The sequence below is a fragment of the Vidua chalybeata genome, chromosome 8 (genome assembly GCF_026979565.1).
Source record: "Vidua chalybeata isolate OUT-0048 chromosome 8, bVidCha1 merged haplotype, whole genome shotgun sequence".
Taxonomy (NCBI): domain Eukaryota; kingdom Metazoa; phylum Chordata; class Aves; order Passeriformes; family Viduidae; genus Vidua; species Vidua chalybeata.
The window spans coordinates 2,352,606-2,377,113 of NC_071537.1; the positions used below are offsets into that span (position 1 = coordinate 2,352,606).

At 44.8% G+C, this 24,508-nt stretch overlaps 3 protein-coding genes and 1 long non-coding RNA gene across 5 annotated transcripts in view; 2 read left to right on the top strand and 2 right to left on the bottom strand.

The window, feature by feature from the left end:
* The window catches only part of PTPRE (protein tyrosine phosphatase receptor type E), a 97,270-nt gene extending 93,912 nt beyond the window's left edge, over positions 1–3,358 (bottom strand). Inside the window, exon 1 of the mRNA XM_053949196.1 lies at positions 3,302–3,358. The gene's annotated coding sequence lies outside the window, so the exon portion shown is untranslated. The remainder of the gene's footprint in view (positions 1–3,301) is intronic.
* Positions 2,859–5,370, top strand: LOC128791504 (putative uncharacterized protein FLJ46214). Its single transcript, XM_053949225.1, has 3 exons — positions 2,859–3,674; positions 3,835–3,964; positions 5,339–5,370. Exons 1-3 carry the CDS (start codon positions 2,859–2,861, stop codon positions 5,368–5,370), a joined length of 978 nt encoding a protein of 325 aa, XP_053805200.1.
* Positions 5,371–6,513: 1,143 nt separating this feature from the next.
* On the bottom strand, positions 6,514–14,365 carry LOC128791487 (uncharacterized). 2 transcript variants are annotated; one of them, XR_008432058.1, is made up of 6 exons: positions 14,280–14,365; positions 12,714–12,842; positions 10,447–10,524; positions 7,875–8,034; positions 7,594–7,684; positions 6,514–6,587 (listed from the first exon to the last, which is right to left on the bottom strand). It is a non-coding gene; the product is annotated as an uncharacterized LOC128791487 (long non-coding RNA). The 2 variants fall into 2 exon arrangements; XR_008432057.1 differs by having other exon boundaries at positions 7,594–8,034.
* Positions 12,624–22,979, top strand: CLRN3 (clarin 3). The gene is made up of 3 exons (XM_053949198.1): positions 12,624–12,895; positions 19,857–20,036; positions 22,705–22,979. The coding sequence occupies exons 1-3, from the start codon at positions 12,667–12,669 to the stop codon at positions 22,977–22,979; spliced, it is 684 nt and encodes a 227-aa protein (XP_053805173.1). The 5' UTR covers positions 12,624–12,666.
* The last annotated feature ends 1,529 nt before the right edge of the window (positions 22,980–24,508 follow it).

Below are 24,508 nucleotides of genomic sequence, written 5' to 3' on the forward strand. Positions count from 1 at the left end.
TCATTCCCAGGAGGGAGCAGCACAATCCTCAGGTTGTCTAGAATTGAACCATTTTCCTGCAGAAGCTCCCTCTCCTCCAGGAGCAGGGTGGGCTCTGTGTGCTCCCAGCAGCACGACAAACAATTCATTATTCCTTGGGATCTTCCTGCTTTTCCTCCTCCACAGCATTCCATGCTTGCTCTTTTTTATTTTCCACTGCAGCTGACCTGCTCCAAAACCTTGCACAAATTTTCCTGGCATCGCCAAGCATGAAGAACATGAACACTTTTGCTGATAACAAGAGCTGGAGAGGGGCTTTTGATAAGGGCATGGAGTGACAGGACAAGGAGGAATGGCTTTAAACTGAGGGAGGGGACACTTAGATGGGATTTTGGGCAGGAATTGTTCCCTGGGAGGGTGGGCAGGCCCTGGCACAGGTGCCCAGAGCAGCTGTGGCTGCCCCTGGATCCCTGGCAGTGCCCAAGGCCAGGCTGCAGCAGCCTGGGGCAGTGGGGGGTGTCCCTGCCATGGCAGGGGTGGGACGGGATGAGCTTTGAGGTCTCTTCCAAGCCAAACCCTTCTGTGTTTCTGTAACACGTGGATCTGGCTCCCAGAAAACACCAAGGACATCTGTGACAGGGCAGAATTGTGTTGACTTCCTCCAGCTCCATTTCACAGTTTTGGCAGCTTGCCAACCCCTGTCCACTCATTTTTTCTTCACAAAACCTCTTAAATGAGTGAGAGAAAGGTCACCCAGTCCACCAGCCAGAGCTCTGCTGGATCACACTCTGAAACCAGCTCAGTTAATAACACAGCTCTGCAGCTTTGGGCATGACACCACCAGCTCCAGAAACCCAACAAACTCCAAAATCCTCCTGCACTGCTGCCACCTTCCAGCTGGGAAGGTGCAGAGCCCACTCTGTGCAAGGCAGGGAGCAGCTCTGCCCTCTGCCCCAGCCCCACAGGAACCTGTGTGGGACAGGGGGGGGTTTCCATTTTACTGAACCTGCTGAGTGCCCCAGCAATCCTTTCCCAGCTCCCCATCGTTTCAGCCCCCAGGGCTCACTCCTGACACCACGCAGGAGCTGGGAGTGCCATGCAGGGTGAGGGAAGGAGAATAAGACTAAAAAAATTCAGGGATTTTAGAGAGTTGTTCCTGGAAATCCAGCCCTTACTCAGAGATGAAAAACCTCGACTGAGTTTGTTAGCAGGTAAATAACCATAAACATGTGAGGTGGAAAGCAAGAAAAAAAAAATCAAAATGTGAACACAAACTAGGACCCAAATATGCTAAAATTCCCCACTTAACACCTGAGGAGAAATTCCTGCAGCCCAAACAGCCCCAGCACCCTGCTTTAGGTACATAAAGATGTCTGGGTTTATTAAAGGTGTCAGCGAAGCTTTCAAAGCAGGAATTCAGTTTTGCTCTGTGCTTGGGAGAATCCCTGCATTTCAGGAATACCGAGCACAGCAATCCCTTTATTTGGGGAGCACAGCAAAGCAGCCAAACACTACGCCCACACCATTTTGTTTCTCACATTCTTTTCTTTCCCTTCTTCTCGCACATTTCCGCGCTCCCGCCGCACATTTCAACTCCTCGTGGCACTTGAGAAATGTTTCCAGCAGAATTGGCTGTGCCCGGCGGATCCATCACCCCACAGGTGATGTTGGTTTGCATCCACACCACGGCCCCCTCCTCCTGCTTGTCCCACTCCATCCCCACCCTGCTCTCCCCAGTGCCACCACCCCAAGCCCCACAAACACCTCGTTACATTAAAGGCTCCTCTCAAAGCCCAAATTCCACCTGATCGAGAGCCCAAACCACCTAGAATTTCCCACTCTAAGCTTAACTGGTTTCATTTATCCCCCAGCAAAGCCAAGTGGGGGATAACAGTCCCTCCAGGACGAGGAAAGCACATTTTAGCCACATTTAAATCTCTTCTAAACTGCACCCAGCTTCCAGCTGAACGTCATTAGTTTTCATCAGAAGTTACTTATTTTATTTATTTATTTATAAGCCCCAAACACAGCATGTACAGAAGGTACAACTGTGATGCACTTAAATTTATAATTTTTTTTTAATTCTCTGCATCTTTATTTCTACTTTCCACGGATGATAACATCTAAGGGCAAAAAAACTCAAAAAAAAAAAAAAACCCAACTCGATAAGTGCTGTCTTTCAGTTCAGCAGCGTCTACCCCATCCAAATCAGACACAGACAGCTACACAGCTGAATACGCAGAAAATCACTTCACGCTATGGAAATAAGCCACATGGAGAGGAACCTCACAGAAAAATTGGGAAAAAAAGCAGGCGAGAGCCTTTCACAATTAGAAAACGCTGCTCCGTCCCACAGCAAATACCCGTTAACCCTTTCCGCAAAGCCGCGAGTAAAGAGAAAAATAAAATCCCGCGGTGGGAAGCAGTGAAAAGCCACGTGAAAGCCAAGTAATAAATGGAACAAATGGAAACAGAGGGAGTTTAAACAACACCAGCCTTGACCGTGGGAGACCACGGGAGTTGGTCCGCAGCCACGGGTCCCGCTCACCTGAACGCGGCCACCGGCCCCGCTCGCTTCAGGAGGGGCTGGCTGGGAACCGCCGGGAGAAAATCGCTTTTGAAGGCGCAGCTCAGGCGGCAGCCCCATCCCGGGAGCGGGGCAGAGCCCGGGGGAGCGCACCCGCGGTGGGTGCGCGGGGATGGCCAGGGATACTCGGGGATACCCAGGGATACTCAGGGATGCGCGGGGATGTCCAAAGATGCCCAGGGATGCCCAGGGATGCGCGGGGATGTCCAAAGATGCCCAGGGGTGACCAGGGATACTCAGGAATGCGCGGGGATGTCCAAAGATGCCCAGGGATGCCCAGGGATGCGCGGGGATGGCCAGGGATGCGCGGGGAGCCGGCCGTGCCCTTGGCGCTGCCGCTGCCGGCGCGTCCCGCATCTCCCGGGCGCCGCGCGGTCCCAGCCCCGCCGAGGAGCCGCGGCCGCCGCTCCGCCCGCCCGCCCGCGCTGCCCCCGCGCCGGGATGTGGCCGCCGGGATGTCGCCGCCGGGATGCCGCTGCCGGGATGCCGCTGCCGGGATGCCGCTGCCGGGATGTCGCTGCCGGGATGTCGCTGCCGGGATGTCGCTGCCGGGATGTGGCCGCGCTGTCGCGCCGGCGCCCAGGGCCGGCCCCGGGCAGCGCCGCGCTCTCTCCCCGTGCGCGCCCGGCTCGGGGCGCCGGAGCCGCCGGAGCCGCCCGGCCGCTCCCGGCACCTGCGGGCGGCGGCATCCCCGCTCCCTCCCTCCCTCCCTCCCTCCCTCGCTGCCTCGCTCACCTGCGCGGCTGCGGCGGCTCCGCGGGCCGCTGGCGGCGCGGCCGAGCCGGCCGGGCAGGCGCTGTGGGCCGGGGCGGCGGCTCCCGGCAGGAAATTTCCCTTTGGCCGCCGCCTCCTCCCGCTGCCGCGGCCGCTCCCGAGCCCGAGCCCGCTCCCGAGCCCGCGCTCAGCGCCCGCCCGCGGCGCCCGCGGCGCCGCCTGGCGGACACGGCCCGCACTGCAGCGGGAGCGGCCCGGCCGGGGGACGCGGCCTCGGGGCTCTGTCGGCGACAGCGACAGCGACAGCGACAGCGACAGTGACAGCGACAACGACAGCGACACCGACAGCGACAGCGCTGCCGCCGCCACCGCCGCGCCCCGGCACGCCGCGGCTGTGCGGAGAGCGCCCGTTCCCTCCCGAGCTCCCCCACCCCGAAGCGCCCGGCTGCAGCGATGCCGCACCCGCCCGTGTCCCCATCCGTCCCGGGATGTCCCCCAGGAGTGGCCCCCGGGCACGGGACGCCCCCCCCAGGCTCCGTCCCCTCGCTGCCCAGCCCGCCCGGGATGTGTCGCTGCCCGCGCTGCGAGGGACGGACACACCTGGGGCTGGCGGTCCCCCCGTGTCCCCTCCGGGGGACAGCGAGGCGGGACGGGAGACCCGAAATAGCCGCGGCAGGTGCGAAAGTAGGGCAGGGAGGAGGGGATTTGCGGGAATCAGGAGCCAGCGCGGCTCAAGGCACATCTTGGCTCCAGTCCCTGCTACACACCTCTCCCAGAGCCGGAGGAGCCTCCCAGCAGGAGAAATCCCTGCTCCAGGAGGGATCCAAGGGATCTAAAAAGTCTTTCCCAACGATTCTCTGCATTACTTTCAGAGCCTCCCATTCCCATGCACGCCGTGTTTAAGTTTTCCACAAGATGTCCCAGAGCAAGAAGAGCATCCCAGCAGGAGAAATCCCTCCTCCGGGAGAGATGCTAAAAGTCTTTCCTAACCTTAATCAAACTCTGGAGTACTTTCAAACCCCTCAATGCCCATGCACACCGTGTTTAAGTTTTCCACAAGATGTCCCAGAACAAGAAGAGCATCTCAGCAGGAGAAATCTCTCCTCTGGGAGAGATCCTAAAAGTCTTTCCCAGCCTTAATGTTTCTATATTTTACTTTCAACCTCCCCCATATCAATGCACACCATAGTTAAGTTTTCCACAAGATGTCCCAGAGCAAGAAGAGCATCCCAGCAGAAGAAATCCCTCCTCCAGGAGAGATCCAAGTGATCCTAGAAGTCTTTCCTAACCTTAATCAAACTCTGGATTATTTTCAATCCCCCAAATGCCCATGCACAACGTGTTTAGGTGCTCCAAAGGATGTCAAACAATTGGGGAGTGTAAAGAAAGACCCACCAGAAGAAAAAAAAAAATCAGAACATCTGTGAATAGCTGTGTCTTCTGCAGGAAACTTCATCAGGGCCTAATTACGTCCCTTTGGCATCGTGTTGACAGGGAAACACGATTTAGTGGGAGGCTGAAATTCCGTGAGCAGACGTGGCAGTGCAAGCGGGCACAGCACCAGGGAGGAGCTGGATTTTAATGAACGTTTCTGCAGATAAATGAGTGCAAGTCAGCGATTTTCTCACTGGGAACCAACTGCAAGGAATTGGATATTAATTTAAATGAGTGCTTATAGCCAGGCGATAAAATAAATAGAATTATTATATGTATTGGACAAAACGACCACATTTTCTATTAATGCAGGAATTAAAGACACAATTAGGCTGTGTGGTCCCAAAATTAATGAGTCACAAGACAGAAATGGGAAGCCAAGTTGCACAATAAAATCTTTAATACATTATTTGGTGTGAAGGGGTTTGCTGGAGAGAAGGAGAACATCTAAATAAATCGTGCAATTGCGAAATAAAGCTGTAAAAAGAACATCCAGTCTTCCCCACTCACATCCATAATTGATGATTATATTGATAATTTAGCCTCGTTAGTCCCCAGCTCTGCGTCCTCCCAGTCTCATCCAGGATGCTCCAAGGCCAGGTTTATGCCACTTGTGTTTTCCAGGATACAGCAACGAGCTGGAGCCAACAGCCTGAGGCTGATTTTTTTGTTGGCTGCAGAAAAACAACCCAGGGTGGTCTGGTCTCTCTGATAGAGAGCTTCAGCCAGAAATCCAGATTTCAGGCCCAGGAGTGGGGATGTGAAGGATGAAATGTCTTGACACCCAATTTCAGATCTCACCAGACAAGGTCTGAAGGGAATTTCTGTGCTGACAAAGGGGAGAGGATGCCAAACAAAGCTGCTGTGGGATTTGTAGCCATTTAATAGAAGACTGAAGCTGCACCAAAAAAATAAATTTAAGAAAGTGGAAGGCTGAAATATAGTGCAAAAAAAAAAAATGACAACAACGAGCAGCTGATCCCACATTTATCCCAATTCTGGGTTAATCCAATATCCCACAGGGACTTTCCTTCCTCCACCTCCCAGCCCAGGTGTCTTTTCCTCTCCTTCCATCACAAATCAAACCCCTCTCAGCAGTGGCAGCTCTTTGGCAGCCCTTTCACCTTTGCTTCCAATTTTCCAGAGATGCTGCAGGGCCTCCCACGGCTCCTGGCTGGCCCCAGCCCCTGCATCCCTTCCTTGGAAGGAACATTCTTCCAGCAGAATTGCTGGCAACTTCACCCAGAGCAGTTCCAGTGCTCTCTGGTACTCTCTGCCTCAAGCTCTGGGAATAAATGATAGGAAAAATGCAATATTTGAACACCAACATTTTATTTTGGGTATTACTACATGCTAACCTCGGTGGCAGCACAGTAAATTGGTTTCCTCGCTGATGTAGTGGAAGAAAAATAAGATTTCTTATTATTTTCTACAAGGTAAGAAATTTCCCTTTATTCCTCAGAGCTTCAGTCAAATCCTGCATGATTTCCACTATGCTAATGAAACATTTGGATGATTTAGGAATAAAACTTAATTTTTTTTTTAAATTATATTGATATATTCCTATAAATAGTGACCTCAAAGATATCATTAAAGTTTTGAATTCCCTCCAAAAAATCAGAAAATCAGAGGCAGGACAGCAAAAAAATGACACAGACCCAGGATTTCTGTGGCTGCAAACACTTCTCAGCCTGAAAGTACAGGAAAAGCTCTTCAAAGTAGGAATAACTGGGCAAGCTCAAGAAAATAAATTATAGGGAAGAGGCAATGTTTGACCAGCAACATTTTATTTGGGTGTTCCAACGTGATGCCCTTGGTAGAGCGGGCTGCATCAGTCTTTTTGCTGATGTACTGGGATGAAAACGGTAAATTGCTGAAAAAAAATCAGGAAATCAGAGGCAGAACAGCAAAAAGAACCAGAATTTCTGATGCTGCAAAAACATCTCAGCCTGAAAACACAAGGAAAACCCTTCAAAGTAGGAATAATTGGGCAAAAGCGTGAGGCTGTGTGATCTTGCAGCAGAAGTTCATTTAATGACTTCAAAGGGGCGTTTGTTGAAGGTTTTCCCATTTGGAATCTGAAATTAGGAGTCTGTAGGAATTGATTGAAGTGTTCAAACCTACATCTCTTTAGAATTGTTACAGAAATTGCAATAAGGGAAAGCCTGCCCTGCCTGCTCTGCTCTCCATCTCCACCTCAAGGGGTTGTTTTAAACACTCCACACCTTGAAGCAGCTTCAAAGCCACGTTTTATTAAAATGAGAACATTGCAAAGGCTGTATTTGCCATTTCTTCAAGTGCCAGGAGTGGTTTTTGCCCCTCACCCTTCAATAAACTGCACTTGACCACTCAATTTCACTATTCAGTCATAAATTAAAACATTTTAACAGCAAAACACATCATTTTAGAGCTGTGGCATCTTTCAGGGTATGGAGAAAAGACACCCTGAGAGATCTTAAAGGCTTTAGTGGAGCTCTGTTGTTTGGGGAAATGCAGACACTGACTTTTGGAGTGAAAAAAAAAAAAAATAAAAAGGAATTATCTCTATAATTTCAAGATTTCATTTTAAAACTCTTCATTTTTCCACAATGACCTGCAAACATTGCCACCAAGGATTTTCCAGCTTGGGAAATGGGGAGAAACAGGACAAACAAGGAGTCAGATGCTCAGGGAGCTGCTGCTGCTCTCCTTCCCCTGCCAGGATGGGTGTCCTGGGAGAAGTTGTGGAGATTTCCATGCCAGGATTTATTTCCCATCCAAACTTAATGCTGGATCATTTTTTTTACCCCAAATATCTTTGAGAAAAGGCAATTTCAGGGCTGTCCCTGCAGCTGCCATGTGAGCAAGGGGTGTTCCCACTTCCCAATATCCCAGCTAACCTGGAAATTTGGAGCCATTCCCTCCTTTCCTGGCACTTCAGGCCTTTTTCCAAAAATCCAGAGTGGGCACAGCTCTCATCCACGGGATGTCCTGGCAGCAATAATCACTTTAAATCAGGATGTTGCACATTTGTGCTGATTCCAGTGTGGTGGCTTTGGGATCTTCCATTTATTATTTTAACTCCCACTTGGAAATACTCCAATTTTTTTTGCCTGTTTTTTTCCCAGCTCCTGCTGGGGCGAGAGGATTGAGCTCTGAGGGGCTGGTGACAACATTGCACCTGTGTGAGGGACAATATTCCAGCTGTGATCCCACTCCAACATCAGAGCTCAGACATCCACAACCATCATGATGGAGCTCTCAGCTGAGAAATTCTGGGCATTTTCTGGCAAGAAATCCAAGCAACATTTCAAACGTGTCTGATTTGTCTTTTAAAAGTGCTGTGGGAAAAAGAAAAAAAAAAAGAAAAAGGTCAGAGGGAAAGAAGAAATCAGAAGATGGAATTGTGCAAAGCCACCCCACGGGCAGGGATCCATAAAAACGGTGCTCACACCCTTCTCTTCCAAAGAATTCCAAAGTTTTCCAAGGAGCTGTTGCAATTATTTTGCAGATCAGTGCAGCTTCACGCTTCTCAACCCCAGCTCCAGCAAAATCATGTTGCTTTATCCCTTTTCCCTCTTCCAATCCAAAGGCACAAACAAATCCCTGTTTCCCTCTGAATGCTGGCTCTAAAGTGCCAGAGGAAAACACCTGGATTTTATTATTTATATTCTATAATTTGCTTTAATTCCAATTTATCCATCCAAGAAGAGGGAGAGACAACACGTGGCTGGATCCCGCGTGGAGTCCATGGGGTGGTCCTGCACATCCTGGAAGCTTTTGGAATCTTTGTGGAGCCAAAAGCAGCTGAGGGATGAAGCAGCTGAGCTCCTCTGCAGTCAGAGATGGAAAATGGAAGTGGAGAAGGATGTCACAGTGTTGTTGATGTCGGCGAACCCAATGGGAAGAATGATGATGTCTAACTCTATTTCAGAAGGCTAAATGATTGCTTTATTATAATTATGTTATAATACATTAATATGCTATATAAAAGAGGATATTAAACACTACATGCTACTTTCTCTAACTATCATATCTAACTCACTCACAACTCGTGACCCTGTTCTCCAGAGCCCAGACACAGGTGGATCCGATTGGCTCTCAGGCCCAAACAATCTACCATGATCTAACCAAGAGCTCACTCTGGGTAAACAATTCTCCAAACACATTCCACAAGAGAAAAACATGGAGCAGAAATAGAAATTGTTTTCTCTTTCATTTCTCTCTGTGCACCTCAATAAAAAATCCTGAGAGAGAGAGAGAAATGTGCTTACCACATCACAGAATCACAGAATAACGAGCTTGGAAGAGACCTCCAAGATCATCAAGTCCAACCCATGCCCTGACACCTCAACCAGACTTTAGCACCAAAAAAAGTCTTTTTTTAAACACACCCAGAGATGGTGATTCCACCACCCCCCTGGGAAGACAAATCCAGTGCTTTATGATTCTTTCCGTGAAAATTTTTCTTCCTAACCATTCAGGGCTTCGTGGGACACGCGAGGAGGCGCCACGAGGGTCAGGCCCACGGAAAATCCCAACCATCAGCAGCACCTCCTGCCAACCCTGCAGCCAGCTGGTTTGAAATGAAACATTCCAGCAGAACACGGCGCTTTGAAAGCACCAGCAGTGAAGCACTGAGGCTGCAGCACAACTGAGGATAATTTGCAGTGCCTTCACCTTGAATCTCCCTGGCTGCTGCTGAGAGCTTTGACCTGGGGCCAAGCCTTGGATCCTGCCCTGCTGGCAGTTTAGAGTTTCTTCATCCTAATTCCAATAACATATTTAAAATTTTACTAGTAATTGCACCCAATTTGTTAAAAAAAAAACAACAAAACAACCAAAAAATAAGGCTTTTCAAACTTTCCTTCTTCTCCTTTAAATCTGTTAAATTGCTTTTTAAAAAGACTCAATTTCCCCTAAATATTGAAAACAATATTTTTAATAAATTCTAATTTGTAATCTAATAAATAAATAAATAAATCTAAAGACATAATAAATAATAAAAATAAATAATAAGCAATAATATAATAAATATAATTTATTGTAATAATAATAATTATTATTATAACTATTATAAATAGTATTGTAAATAATAAATAATTATAATAGTAATTAATTATAATAATATAATAAATAAAATATAATTAATAAATAAAATAAATTTTAAAAGGAAAACAGTAAATAAATAAATAAATAAATAAATAATATTTAATTCATCCTAATATTTATTCTAATAAACTTCCTTTATATAATCTACAATTTTTCTAAAATAAAAACTAAAATATCCAAAGGATGTTCTTGGGAGAACCTGGCCTTGGGCACTGCCAGGGGCAGCCACAGCTGCTCTGGGCACCCTCACAGGGAAGAATTCCTCCCTAATTTCTGCTCCTTCTGGAACTGGGGGCAAACCACCAGGTGATATTTTTTTTTTCCCCATGTAAGAATGTGCTTGGAACATTAAAGAATAGATGTGCATGGAAAGTTTGCATTTTAAAACTTTCCTCTTGTATTTTTTTGGCTTAAAGGAAAGCGATTTAAACAGAAGGGAAATACTCACATCAGCAAGATTTAAAAATGAGGGGTAATTTTATGTAGCAAAGGACTGCAGATCTCTCTGCTGCCCCCCGGCTCATAACAAATAATCTGATTTTTCTCTTTGGTTGCTGTGCAGGGCTGAGTCGGGGTCACTGAGGGCAGAGTTCAGAAAGTGCTGGTCAGGAAATATTTTCTCTGAGTCAGAAGAAACCAACCTCTTCTCCTTTCTCTCTCCAGATGAGGTGTGTCCTGTCAAGCTGCAGCTCCAGGCTTTGTGATGTTTTTACAGGCAGCTGTGAGGAAAAAAAGAAAAAAAACCAAAAGACAAGGAATCATAGGCTAGGCAGAGAATGAACCTCAAGGTGACAAGCAAGAACAAAGCAAATTATGGTCTCATTTACAGAGCAGTTCCCTGAGCCACAGGAGAGTTTCAATGATTTGAGCCATAACAATTTGAGCTGAGTCACCAAAAACTAAATATTATTGAGTCAGATTGCAAGGAAGGAACTGCAGGCTATTCACCATGCTCTGAGTCTCTGCTATTCAGTATTTTTAAAGGGCTGCCTGCTCAATTCATCAGCACTGAAGGAGCTGAAAAATAATTCCCAGGAAGTTTTTACCAAGACAAATATCAGTTCTTAAATATTGAAATTTTTTCAACCGTATTTCAGAGGGGACGTGTGGCACTGCTGATGGCAGGAGGGCAGGTTTTAGCTCACTTTATTAGAAAATATCCTTGGATTATAAAGTCTTGGACTATGTCCTTTGGAGAACAGAGCTGTTGGAGTAATGAACCTGGAGAGGTGGATCAGCCAAGCAGAGCCTCCCCATATTTCTGTGGTTAAAGTTTAACTGGGTACTGGACAGAAAGTGAGGCAGGTTTCTTATTATTTTATACAGGGTAAGAAATTCCCCTTTGTTCCTCAGAGCTTCAATCAAATCCTGACTGATTTCCACAATGCTAGTGAAGCATTTCGATTATTTAGGAATAAAACTTCAATAATTTTTTAAATTTATGTTTATATATTCCTATAAATAATGACCTCAAAAATTTCATCAAAGTCTCCAAGCAGTTTGAAAAATAAAATAAAAATCATTAGACTATAGAAATAAAATCCATGGATTTCAAATCTAATTACTGCTGAAATGTTTGGGATAAAAAAAAAAAAAATCACAAAACCAGAAAAATCTCGGTTCAATAACACTGGATTGAAAAGTAAGTATTTTCCCAGGTATTTACTCATCTTGAGAAATTCTTGGCTATTTCAAATCCATAAAAAAGTCAGGAATCTCTCCCTGTCATCACAGGACACAGCAGGGAAGCTTCAGGACAAGAACTCCACAGGCTGACTGGAGCAGATTGTGCCCTAAAGGTTAATTCAAAAGCTCTGGATGATCCAGGGGCAGGCCTTCAGTATAAAGTGGGATCATTACATTATAATTAATAGAAATAAAAGCTAATGGAATCTCTGTTACTCTAGACTGACAATAAATTATTAATTTATGTTCCAGGTTTCAGGCCAAAAAAAATGGGGACTGAGTTTATCTCAAATTCTTGAAATTTGGCTCCAGTCTTTTCATTAAGCAGTGAAGGTTCTGTCTTGTGTTCCTCTCAGTTCTCAATTGTGTTCTCTGGTCACTGTTTAGCTCAGCTGGGGATCAAAAAAATGAATATATTCCCTTGGTTTCTAGTCCAGAATAGATTTTTTCCAGGATTTCTCCCTGTACATATTCACTACTTCCCAGAAATAAAGCCCTGCTCAAGATATTTGTTTCGTCCCCGACAAAAAGCAAAAGGGAAGGAGCTATTCTCTGAAAACACGTGGAATTTAATTAGGAATTAGAGGTATTTCCTAGAAAATAACCTATTGACAGTAGACAGAACCTCCCCACAGCACCAAAAGCCAAGAGCATCACCATGTTTTCTGAAATTTAAAGAATTAAGAGGTTTCCCAAAGGGATGGTTGGGTAGCTGCTTAGGCAATTTGGAGAGAGAAGGAACGTCTTACAACTTTATCATAACACATTAGAGAGAGATTGGATAGAGATTGGCAGATCCCAGCCTGGCTGTCAGGATTTGAAGGGGAAGGAGCAAGGGAATCAGAGCTGTCCCAGGAGGAGCTGGGACCGTGCCAGCTCCAGGCTCTGGATGAATCCCGAGCTGGGATCTGGGAAGCGACGCTTTGGCGAGGACCACAAGTCATCCATGGACAATTCCAGCGGCCTTTGCCAGGCTGCTTTGGTTGTCACCATGGCAACACCTTCTCCCCAGGGCAAAGTTCAATCATTTTACATTTTTATTGCCACAGCTGTTTGCTTAAAGTTTACCAGAACGACTTCGTGCTCGGACAGCGCCAAGGAGGAATCACCCTCATGGTACACGGGACTAAAGTGAACCAAATCCTCTGAAGTGGGAGGAAAAAATCCGGGGAAAGATGCCGTCCAGGAAGAAAACCTCCATGTTTGCCTCTTCCTTTTGTACCTGCGTGAGCTCCTTCGTGGTGATCTGCGTGGTGCTGGCGACGCCGCAGTGGGTGAGCAGCGAGGTTCGGTTCTCGCGCACCGGCTCCACCGTCACCGTCAGCCTCGCCTACGGCCTCTTCAGTGGCACCTGTGAGCAGTTCGTGGATGCAGGACTCCAGGTGTCCAAAACCTCCTTCCAAGGTGAGTGCTGCTACACCAGGAAGCGGGTCAGAGCATCCCACACTGGTTTGGGTTTGGAGGGAGCTTAAATCCCACCCATTCCCATCCCTGCCGTAGGCAGAGACACCCCCCACTGCCCCAGGCTGCTCCAGCCTGGCCTTGGGCACTGCCAGGGATCCAGGGGCAGCCACAGCTGCTCTGGGCACCCTGTGCCAGTCCTTGCATCGAATTCAAATCCATATCCCATAATTCAAAATTACTGAAATTACTATAAGATGTATACATCCGTCAGCAGCACAAGTAAGAAGATCTCAGGTTTGGGTCAGATACTGGGAAGGAATTGGCCTGGCCGTGGACACTTCCAGGGATCCAGGAGCAGCCACAACCTCCCTTGGAAACCCATTCCAGGGCATCACAACCCTCACAGGAGGAATTCCTTCCCAGAATCCAACCCAAGCCCAAGATCTTCTTACTCGTATCGCTGATGGACGTATCCATCTTACAATATTTTGAGTGAGAACAAGAATTTAAGTGGGAGATTTAAGTGGTATAAAATAAAACCCCCAAAAAAGCACAGAAATTCAACAACAACAACTTACCACCTGTGATCGTGGCCTGCACCTTGGAACAAGGGAAAAAAACACAAAATGGGAACTTTCTGTCAAATTGACTTTGATTTTCGGAAGTTCAGTGAGGAACAGAAAAGCAACACTCATCACTCAATGAAGGGATTTACAAATCTAATTCACCTTCCAATTTCATGACGTTAATTTATTGTTTTGACTTTAAACATTTTGCTACCTGCTACTGAATTAACACCGTTTTAATAGAGAAAGGTTTGAAGACTGCTGTAGGAAAAAGAACAAAACACACAAAACAGCACCCAAGGGTAGATAACCCTGAAAGCTGCTGCAAGGATCAAGGGTTTGCACTTATTTTATCTGCCTTGCTGCCTGATCAAGTTCAGAGCAATAATGCTGGTGACACGCGGGAAAGGGAGAAAAGCCACTCAAAAACAACAACAAAAAATTAAAGCTCAGGAAATATGAGCAGGTCAAGTAATTTTGAAACATGAGGTATGGATTTAAATTAGATATAAAGACTGGCACGAGGTGCCCAGAGCAGCTGGGGCTGCCCCTGGATCCCTGGCAGTGCCCAAGGCCAGGCTGGACACTGGGGCTTGGAGCAGCCTGGGACAGTGGAAGGTGTCCCTGCCATGGCAGAGGGGGAATGGGATGGGATTTAAGGTCCCTTTGAACCCAAACCAATCTGGGATTTTAAGATTCTTTAGGAAATAATTTCATTTTTTGGCAGGCTGCTGTGAGATGTCCCAGCACAGCAGATCTAAACATCCAGCCTAATAAATTAGGCTCTTCCCCAGCCTAATTTATTCCTGAAATTGCACCTGCAGAAACACCTGAATTCCCACGGTGGCAGAGCTGTGTTACACAAACCAGTGCCCATGTTTGACTGGATTCCATTTCATTCCTGTTCTCACGGAACCCCGAGCACAGGAGCATTCCCAGCAAGAGGTGGAGCATGGATTGGTATTGTTACGTAACAAGTACAAAATCCCAAATAATTCCATCTTGTTTTAGTACAGTCACAGCAGAATAAGGAAAGTGATCTTTAGAACAGTCAATAATGATAAATAAATAAAATCATTTATATGTGGTTGTAGTTGGCTGAAGCCCCAAACCTGGAGCTGTGTGGGCAGCTCTGGCTGATTTAATTGGGCTCTGTGGGAAAGGTGGAATCCTGCCCTGGGGAGCTGATGGCAGAGGAGGATCCAGGCTGGCTGCACTCCAGGCATTGTGCCCTGCCTTTGTCTAAAGCAGCTCCCACAGCCCAGTCCCAGGGCCTGGGTGTTGCCACCAGATCGATTTTAATTAGAATTAATGAACTCACAACACTCTGGTATCAGAGAAGGTTTTCAGTTCTCTGCATGGTCTGCATTGGTGGTGTTGGGTTTTCCCTCACCAGATTTGGTGGTTTGTGTTTATCATTTATCAAATGCTGAGAGAACATTTACAAAAAGTGACCTCAACTCTCCCCATCAGTTATTTAGGGATGAACAAAATGAGTGAGCTTCTGGATTTGTGAGTTTCCTTCCACAGCTGCTGAAGGAAAGTGATGCTTTATCAATAATCTAAATTTGGCTTTTCCCACATCCCTCACTGGTTCTGTCGGGCAGCTATCCAGAATGAGAAGAACTGACTTGAAATTAATTCTTAGGCTCTAGAATAAGCATGGTTATCATGTTTTATATTATTTGCTAAGGAAATTCTTCCCTGGCAGGGTGCTGGGCTGGCACAGGGTGCCCAGAGCAGCTGTGGCTGCCCCTGGATCCCTGGCAGTGCCCAAGGCCAGGTTGGACACTGGGACTGGGAGCACCTGGGACAGTGGGAGGTGTCCCTGACATAGCAGGGGTGGCACTGGGTGGGATTTAAAGTCCCTTCCCACCCAAACCAGTCTGTTCAATCATTCTATTCCATATATAATTGAAATAGGAAAAATACTTCCTAGAATTCCACACATTCTCCCTTCATATTCAAATTCATTTATATTCCTGTACTCCTGAGGAAGGAGATACATTTCCTTTGCTGATATCCTCAAATAAATGGATTTCCTGTGCTATGGAGGAACAGAGTGCTGAGCTTTCTCCATTCCAACATTTCAGACATCAACAAGAGGAGTTCTAAACATCCCGTAAAATCACAGCATGATTTAAAAGCAGCTGTGCCCTGCCTGGGGGCTCTGCTGTGCACCCCATGTGCATTTCTCAAATGGCATTGTCATATTTGGGTGTGGGAAAAGAAGGACAATCCCTGAAGGGTAAATCAAAGTCAAGAACTTGGAATTATTTTCAGCACTAGGCCAGGCTGTCTTTTATCAGTGGCCATTCAAAAGCAGATCATTGGCGGCCTTTACAAAAAAAACCAACTTATTTCTCTAGAAACCACAACATCCAAAGAAATTTCCAAGCATAAAGATGAAAGACAAAGAATTGTAATTTCTGGCAGTGCCCTGTGCATGGAGTGCCCAGCCAGGGTGGCTCTTTCCCAGCCTTAATAGAACAATAAATCATTGCAGCCACTCCTCAGGCTCTGGGGATGGCAGAATGCAAAAGTTATTTAATAACCAGACTCCTCAGAGCCTTCCTGAGCTGCTTGAATGATTTGTCTTCGAGAGGAACCAGCTAGGAGTAAAATGTCTGTCAGAGAAGGTTTGGGCACAGCTCTGACTGGTCCAAGTCAAACACGTAGAGGTTGAGCCAGGCTCAGGAAGAACCACGCCCAGAGATTCTGGAATGTCAGGATTTATCCAGCTGCTGGCAGCCAGCAAGGCCAACAACACCCAAGGAAGTATTTCCAAATTTACCACAGCACAGAGGAAGCATTGCACTTTCTAACTTTATAAAATACATGAAAAAAGCTTGGACATGGCTGGAATTCATTCGTGTTGTCATCCCTTTCCAGGGATCTCCTGAAAAGTGGGAAGCTCTGCTGAACTTTCCTCTGGATTTTTTGCTTGTTTGGACTTTTTTCAGTGATTAATTCCTGATGTGTCATGGGTGATTGTAGAGCTGTAAAAGCTGCTGGGAGGGCTGATGAAGCTCAGTGAAAGTCTGGGAAATCCTACCCAAACATGTAAGGCTAAAGGATGAAAACTAAAAGAAGATACAGGAAATTAAGGAGAAATCTGACCAAACCCTGTTTTCATTCTAAAATTGTTTCACACAGATCCAGAGGTTATCCAGCTGCAGGTTACCACTCAAAATATTTGAGTTTCATCCCACTCAAATAGATCAGCTGCAGGAGATTCCTTCTGTTTGCACAGACTGCTTCATTTAGGGATTAAAAAAAAAATCAGCTGCCATGAAAAGAGCATTTTCTTTCAAGCCCTCAGCCTTGTGCTGACACAGCTACAACAGCTGGAGGCTGCCAAAATGCCACCCCCTAAACTGCAGCTCAGTCAGACATAAACAAGATCAATTAGGGGGTGCAAGAGGTGTAGCCAGGCAGTTCTGGAGATGTTCTGAGAGATAAAATTAAGTGAGGCTGCCAGAGGGAAATTACATGAGCCTGTTCTGATTTGGCTCCAGACTTATTTCTTCTTCAAGAAATAGATCACAGGTGATGGCCAGGCTGCTTCAGCCCGAGTGCAGGGTGCAACCTGCTCATTTCCATTCCATTGAGTGATATCCCCTGGATGCCCTGCTTCCCTTTCCTTCCAGGAAAATTGCTTAAATTTACAACTGATTTCCATAACACATCCTTACCTGCCAGTGCCTCGAGCAGAAATTAACTTGGACTGAAGTATTAGATAAAACGTGAGAGGAATTCTCCTTTTCATTCCTTGCCAACAGCTCTTTTTATTATGTTTATTCCTCTTCATGGGGTTTTTACTCTTTTTCTTTTTTTCCTGCTGTGATTTCTCCCAGTTATGCACTACCTGAATGTTTTGCAATAATGGCTCTGTTCAAGAAGAGCACAGAAAGGGAATTTCCCTAGAGAAGTCTGTTTCTCACAACACCTATTTGAACAGAGCTCCAACATGTTGTCACTGTATTTGTTACGACATAAAGCACATTATAGCTGCCTTTTGAATCTTTAAATTGAGAGGAGGGAAGTCATTCACCTCAAGAAAATACACTTTGAGGGTATTGCATTTGGGGTTGAGTCTCTTGTTACCAGCAACTTATCGAGGAACTGGATTTAGGCAAAAATTGGTGACAATTCTGAAGGGTTTGACCACAAGAGCCATGGAACTACAGCAAGGAATGATATGGGAACAAGCTGGGAAAAAGGAGAGGGAGCAGGATCTGGGATCAGGGCCACGTGCTCACAAAGCTCAGCCCTGTGGGAAGCAAACCCTCCACAAACCCCATCCTGTCCTGGTGGAAAACAGCAGGAGCTGCTCCTTTATTTGAAAAGGAAGGAGCCAGTCCTGCCTGTACCAAGTTTTTCCTTCAGGGCACGGAGACAGATCCACTCAGGAGATGAGCTCAACCATCCTCATCTGCCCGTGGATGACCACACTGAGATTTATTTGTCCTGAAAATGCACCTGACCCATCCAGGCAGCAGCTTCAGTGGGATTTGGGAAGGTTTTCCCTGTCAAATTCATTGCATGTGAGGGACTGCTGCTATTTTAAAAGGAAATACAACTGGAGCAGTGTTTTAAATTGGAGCAGAGTTTTAAATAGGCATTTGTGGAGGTGACCGGACACTGGCAGAGGAACACCCAGATTTCTGATCCAGTTTAGGCAGAAAATTCCTCTCTGGCCTCGTCCAGAGGAAATTCTTACAGGAGCATTAAGGAACAGAAGTTCACTACCCAGCTAACTGCAGGATTAGCAGGCAAGAATTTATTTCAGCCCAGGTACCTTCACCCCATGTGGGATTTGGGTTCGTTGCTGTGTCCAAACCTCCTGCACTTTCTCCGTCCCCATCCCTTCACATCAGCCAAACCTCTGCTCATTAGCTTTTAATTACAGCCCTGGCAGGAAGTCACAAGGTTTTCCAAACCCACCAGACTGGGCAGGGCAGGTTATCACAGAATCGTGGAATATTAATGTTGGAAAAGCTCTCCAGGATAATTGAGTCCAGCCTTCAACCACGTCCCCAAGTGCCACAGCCACGCACCTGCAGAACATTTCCAGGGATGGTGACTCCCTGTTCCAATGCTTCACCACCCTTTTTCTGGGAGCAAACTTTCCAAAATCTCCAGTCTAACCCCCTCTGGCATAAGCTGGGGCTGTCTCCTTGATGCCTTTTTCGGGCTCACTTTAAAACAGAGGCCAGAGCAGATTAAGGGAATAAAAGTGTGTTAAATAATGAAGAGCTTTCAGGTGCATTTGGGAACAAAGCCTCCCCAGGGGGCCACACCCAAAATGGTCACAAGTTTTTCATACTTTTATAAGTTTGGTCCATTTATATATCAGAGGTCAATCCTCCAATTACAGCTTCAGGCAATGAAGTAATTTACTCCAGTTTGCTCCCCTACAACTCACTTTTATTTATACTTTTTGGGCCCTGAGGCTGTAGGTGATGCCTTGAGAGGCTCCCTGGAGCAGAGGCTGGACAGAGTTAAAGAATAAAGCAGGGATTTATTAAAAGCCCTCACAGGACACACCTTGGGCAGTGCAAGAGCCCAGCCAGGGCTCCATCCAAGATAGAGCCCAGGTCAGGAGTTTTCACACTTTTATAAATTTTGGTCCATTTCCATATTGAGGTTCATTGTCCAATTCCAGCTCCAGGTTATGCAGTCCCACCCTCCCAAATTTTCTCTCCTCCATTCCCTGCTGTTTGCACTTTTTGAGGTTGAAGCTGCAGAGGTGTCCTTGGTTCTGGGGCTGGAAAAGAATTGTTCTGTGTGCCTGGGCTGTGAGGAGAACTTGCTGACACTTTACATGGAGTTATAAAACTTCATATAAACATATATCGTTCATATAAACCATATAAACATATAAACTTTATATAAACTATATATATATATATATAACTATATATATATATATATATATAGTTTATATAAAGTATAAACTTTATATATAAAGTATAACTATATATATAATTTATATATAGTTTATACATATATAGTTATATATATATATATAACTATATATATAGTTTATATAGTCTTGCTACTGTAGTATATAGTAAATAGTAAATATAATCTTACTGCTATAAATATAGAGTATATGTACTATATATAGACTACATATAGTATGTAACTATAACAAGTTCAGAGTTATATACTCATGCAGTACAGAATCTGGCAAATATCAAAGCTAAAACTTAAGGCATCATTTGGTGCCCTTGAGCTTCAGGCCCAGAGGAATTGTTTTCTCTGACCAAAACACAATAACTACACTTTCTGTGGAGTTTAGAGCTCTGCACTAAAGCACTGCAGGATCTGAAAAGCTGAAACCCCAAGGCATCACCCTCTCCTGTGTCCCTGACCCCGCTGTGTTCCAGTGTCAGAGGTGCTGAGCAGCACCAGGAGCAGGAGCCTGAACGTGGCCACCATCGTGCTGCTGGTGCTGGCCCTGCTGAGCTCCCTGCTCAGCTCTGGCTTCACCTGCACCAACGCTGTCAGCAACCCCTACCAGACATTCCTGGGACCCATCGGGGTCTACACCTGGAACTCCGTGTGTGGTGAGTGGCATTTGTTATATATATATATTCCTTATGTAAATATTATATATTATATAGATATATCATTTATATATATAATGTATTATAATAGAGATTATTGATCATATACTTTAATGCATTATCATATTATATTTATAATAAAATATAATAATAAAATATATTACATTATATTACATATTATATTATATTATATTATATTATATTATATTATATTATATTATATTATATTATATATGGTAGTTATTATATAACTATATAATATACATAATATCTCTCTATATAATATAGAGATATAATATATATTATAATATGTATAAGATAATATCGATATTATATTATACATAGTATATAATAATATATATAATATAGATATATTATCTATAATATCTATATTATCTACAATATAAAAATATTATATTATCTATAATATAATATAATATAATATAATATAATATAATATAATATAATATAATATAATATAATATAAATTATATACTATATATAATCTAATATCTAATAGATATATATCTATATATCTAATATACACATTATATATTATATATAATATATATATTATATACATTATATATTACATAATATATATATAATATATTATATATTTGATCCATTGTATTATATTATTATATAATATAAATTATATATGATATATAACATATAACATATATCTATATTATAACTTTTATATATTAAAAAATATATAATATTTCTCTATTCTGACATTAAGGAACATAAAGCTGCAAGAAGAAACACCTGGAAACGCATTCTGCTCTCTGGGTTTTGTTTTTTAACTGTGCCTCCTGGCACACCTGAAAACCATCTTTTAAATGTGATTAAAATACATTATATAGCAATAAAATAATATTCATATGATAGCATTTATAGGGAGGCAGCAGTTTGGAGGAGTGAGCCATGACAAAAATTATTTCCCTCTTTAAAAAATAAAAATTCACGGGTGAAAGTAAGTTTAAACTTATTTAAGCACAAAAACTAAGGGTGGACATGCTGAGTCATTAGAGCTGTGAACCTGTCCAAGAGGCTGGAGGTGGAAACCCACATTCCTGCTGGGATTGAGCCTGGCTGCTCCCAGCCCTCCCTGTGCTGCTCTGGCCACGACTGCAGCTCTCACACTCAGTCTCCAGAGGATTTGGCGTTCCTCTGATAACAGCTTTGCACTTGAATAAATTTCCTTTTAAGACATCTGATTACAGAGTACTTCAGCACAGGTATTTTGGCCTTCAAAAGCTCTTCAGGTCCAGGGAAAATGTGTTCCCAGCAGCATCACCCTGTCCTGGGGACAAAACCAGACCTTGGTGGGAAGGGAACAGTGCAGATAATCTGAATTATTACCAGTACAGGCGGCGGAGTGAAAATCACCCATTTTTTAACACAGATGCTGAAACAGCTGTGAAACGCAGACAGAAAAGTGAACAAAGCTTAATTAGACAACCATTCACTTCTGAGACAAGCAGATCCTTGTCTCAGCCCATGGGAAGGCTTTCCCTGAGCCCAGCACCTGAACCTGCAAGCTCTGTCTGAAATGAAAGGACCACGGGCTGGCCAAAATAAATACTGGGGAGAAAACAAATTCTTGTGTTGGCTGAGGGCTGTGGTTACTTTTAACAGCCCTGCAAGAGCTGTGACCTGGAAGGTCATTTTGCTGTGGGTGCATTTTTATGGGAAATCACACGTTATTTAATGTGGGAGGTCATCCTGGAGGCTCCTAATTCTCCTGCCAGTGCTCTGTGGAATAAAAAGTGAAGCTGTTTCAGCCTGAGCTGGGCCAGGATGAGGTGCCTGGAGAGGAGGAATGGAGCTGTTCCACCAAAGTTCAGAGATCACAGCTCTGTTGGCACGAGGAGAGCAGAGATGCAGCAGCAATATTTAGATAAATGTCAAAGCAGCTGAACTTTTACATTTGGGAGGCTGTAGGAAATAAACCCAGATCTAATAAGACATCACATTTTGGCTGATCCCAGACTCATCCAATAATTCAAGTTGTAAAGAACAGGAGGTCTCCAGGTCTAAGCTCTTGGGCCACCCCTCAGCACAGACAAGGCTGCTCAGGGCTTTATCCAGCTGTGATATTTTATCCAGCTGTGATATTTATCCAGCTGTGATATTTATCCAGCTGTTTTGATTTTATCCAACTGTGAGACTGCCCATCCATGAATTTGGGCTCATATCAAACAGATACTTACAAATCACCAAGGGGGCGAACACACAATATTCATCAGCATTAAATTAAATGAAAAAAAAAATTGAATTAAATGGCCTTATCTAAGAATAATCAGTGAGAATCTAATAATTTTAGATTATATCATTGCCTATATCAAAACACCTGTCAGACACTATTGGGTGGGGCAAAAATTCTTGAAATGCCCCCATAGTTTACTAATTGCTAATATTAGGTAAATTGATTAAAACCCCTGGACTAGGGATTAATTAATTAATTAATCATAGGACAAGGATTAAAGCAGAATATATAATTAATATAATATATAATATAATATAATATAATATAATATAATATAATATAATATAATATAATATAATATAATATAATATAATATAATATGATATAATATAATAGTCCCTAGACAAATAGCATCACAGTTCTTCATCTAAAATTTGTATTTCTGTTTTCCAGGAGTCCTCATCCTCATAGCCATGATCCTTTTCCCTGTGAGCGTGGAAGGAAACAGCCTCTCTGAAGAGCTGGCCCACAGCTGCTCCAGCTCCCTGCAGACACACCTTGGATCCAAACACAGCTATGGATATTCCTACTGGATCATGCTGCTCATCCTTTTCCTGAACATTGCTTCTCTCATCATCATCTATTTCTACGACCACGCCAGATATTCCAAGAAGAAAGAGCAGGAAAGACCCATAGAAAATGCACCCAAGGATGTTATTCTGTTTTAAGGACACCCTGGAAAAGTGAAGGAAGATGACTTTAGTGTGGACAGCAGTTTTCCATTTGCTCTGAATTGTGTGCACACTTCAATTCCCAGATTGTTTTGAGGACACAAAAGCCTGTTTTGGTTCTAGCTGCCTTCTGGCCCGAGCGGGCCAACATTGCTTTAGTTGTGTGGGATTTTGGGATCTCGAGGGACAGAACACACCAGGATCCCTTGGGATGAGGAGGAATGGTCACTGAGGTGCTGCTGCTCCGTTTTCTCCTTGCTCTGCTCGGGGATCTCCTGCAGGTCTGGAGGCTCCTGGGCATGGGAGCGCTTGAGGCCAAAACCCACAGAACACAGAGGTGGAGTCCCCATCCCTGGGGGGATTTGAAACCCTGTGGAGGTGGCACCTGGGGACACGGGGCACTGGTGGCCTGGGCAGTGCCGAGGAATGGCTGGACTCCATGGATTTTCCAACCTAAATGATTCAACAGTTCCATGAGAGCAGTGAAGCCCAGTACCTACAGGTTGTTAATGCACGGAAACAGCAGGAAAATCCTGCAGGAAAAGCACTGCCAAGAGCCAAGGGCAAAGCTGGGCAGGTGAGCCCAGCCCCTCTCCACACGTCTCTGCCTGCACAAAGTCCCCCAGCTGGATTAGCAGTGATGATTTCTGGCCAGGGCCATCCCTTTGCCCAGTCTGAGGAGTATTTAATGTGCTCACAAAGACACACGGCTGCAGGACTGCCCAGGAGCGGGGAGCTCCCTTCTCATTGCTCCCAGGGAAAGAGCAGTGGGACCTTGGGACAAATCCAAAGTGCAAAATCCTCCTCAGAGCACGTGTTCAGCACTTTGCCCCTTTGTCCCTCACCTCTGCTGCCAGGAGAGACTTTTTTTATTCCTCTAAAAAGAAAAAAAACCCTCCTTTTCCTTTTTTCCTTTCCAGTGTGATTTTCAGTCATGTTCTGTATCTGTCCTGTGATACAAGAAGTGCTCGTGGAGATAAAAAAGCATTTTGAAGAGGGGATGAGGTGAATACAAGAGGTGAATCCTCACTATTTATGTCACAAAAATAAAGTTTGGAGATGAAAGCAGCCAGCACTTTGTGCAGCTGAGCTCTTTCAAAGGAACCAAAGCAGAGGGATTTCCCATCCCTCTTAGAAGGGTGCAGAGTGGGGAATAAAATAAAAATAAGAGGGTTTCTGAAACTTCAGGGGTGGCTCAGGTCAATAAAATCAGGGCTGACCTTTGCTCTGTGTGCCTGGAAGTGCCGGGGAGGGCTGGCAACGTTATGGTGGAGCCAAACATTTGCCAGTTTTGCTTTGGCTGCAAAAATGTTCACAGTTTCAGCATTCATCTGTCAGTGTCGGGCCCAGCCAGCATTTGTCACACGCCACAGCTCTGCTCAGAGGGGCTTGGTGGAGGGATGGAGTCAGAATAATGCAGGAGGAGAAAGAATTCCAGCTCTGGAGAGCTCAGAGGGGTTTGGTGAAGGGATGGAGTCAGAATAATGCAGGAGGAGAAAGAATTCCAGCTCTGGAGAGCTCAGAGG

What these genes read in the sequence shown, in the direction of transcription:
- CLRN3 (XM_053949198.1), top strand. Translation starts at nt 12,667, where the DNA reads ATGCCGTCCAGGAAGAAAACCTCCATGTTTGCCTCTTCCTTTTGTACC. An exon ending in GTCCAAAACCTCCTTCCAAG is followed by an intron (nt 12,896 to 19,856) that starts GTGAGTGCTGCT and finishes GCTGTGTTCCAG; the next exon opens with TGTCAGAGGTGCTGAGCAGC. An exon ending in CACCTGGAACTCCGTGTGTG is followed by an intron (nt 20,037 to 22,704) that starts GTGAGTGGCATT and finishes TCTGTTTTCCAG; the next exon opens with GAGTCCTCATCCTCATAGCC.
- LOC128791504 (XM_053949225.1), top strand. Translation starts at nt 2,859, where the DNA reads ATGGCCAGGGATGCGCGGGGAGCCGGCCGTGCCCTTGGCGCTGCCGCT. An exon ending in CGCCCCGGCACGCCGCGGCT is followed by an intron (nt 3,675 to 3,834) that starts GTGCGGAGAGCG and finishes CTCGCTGCCCAG; the next exon opens with CCCGCCCGGGATGTGTCGCT. An exon ending in TAGCCGCGGCAGGTGCGAAA is followed by an intron (nt 3,965 to 5,338) that starts GTAGGGCAGGGA and finishes TGTGTTTTCCAG; the next exon opens with GATACAGCAACGAGCTGGAG.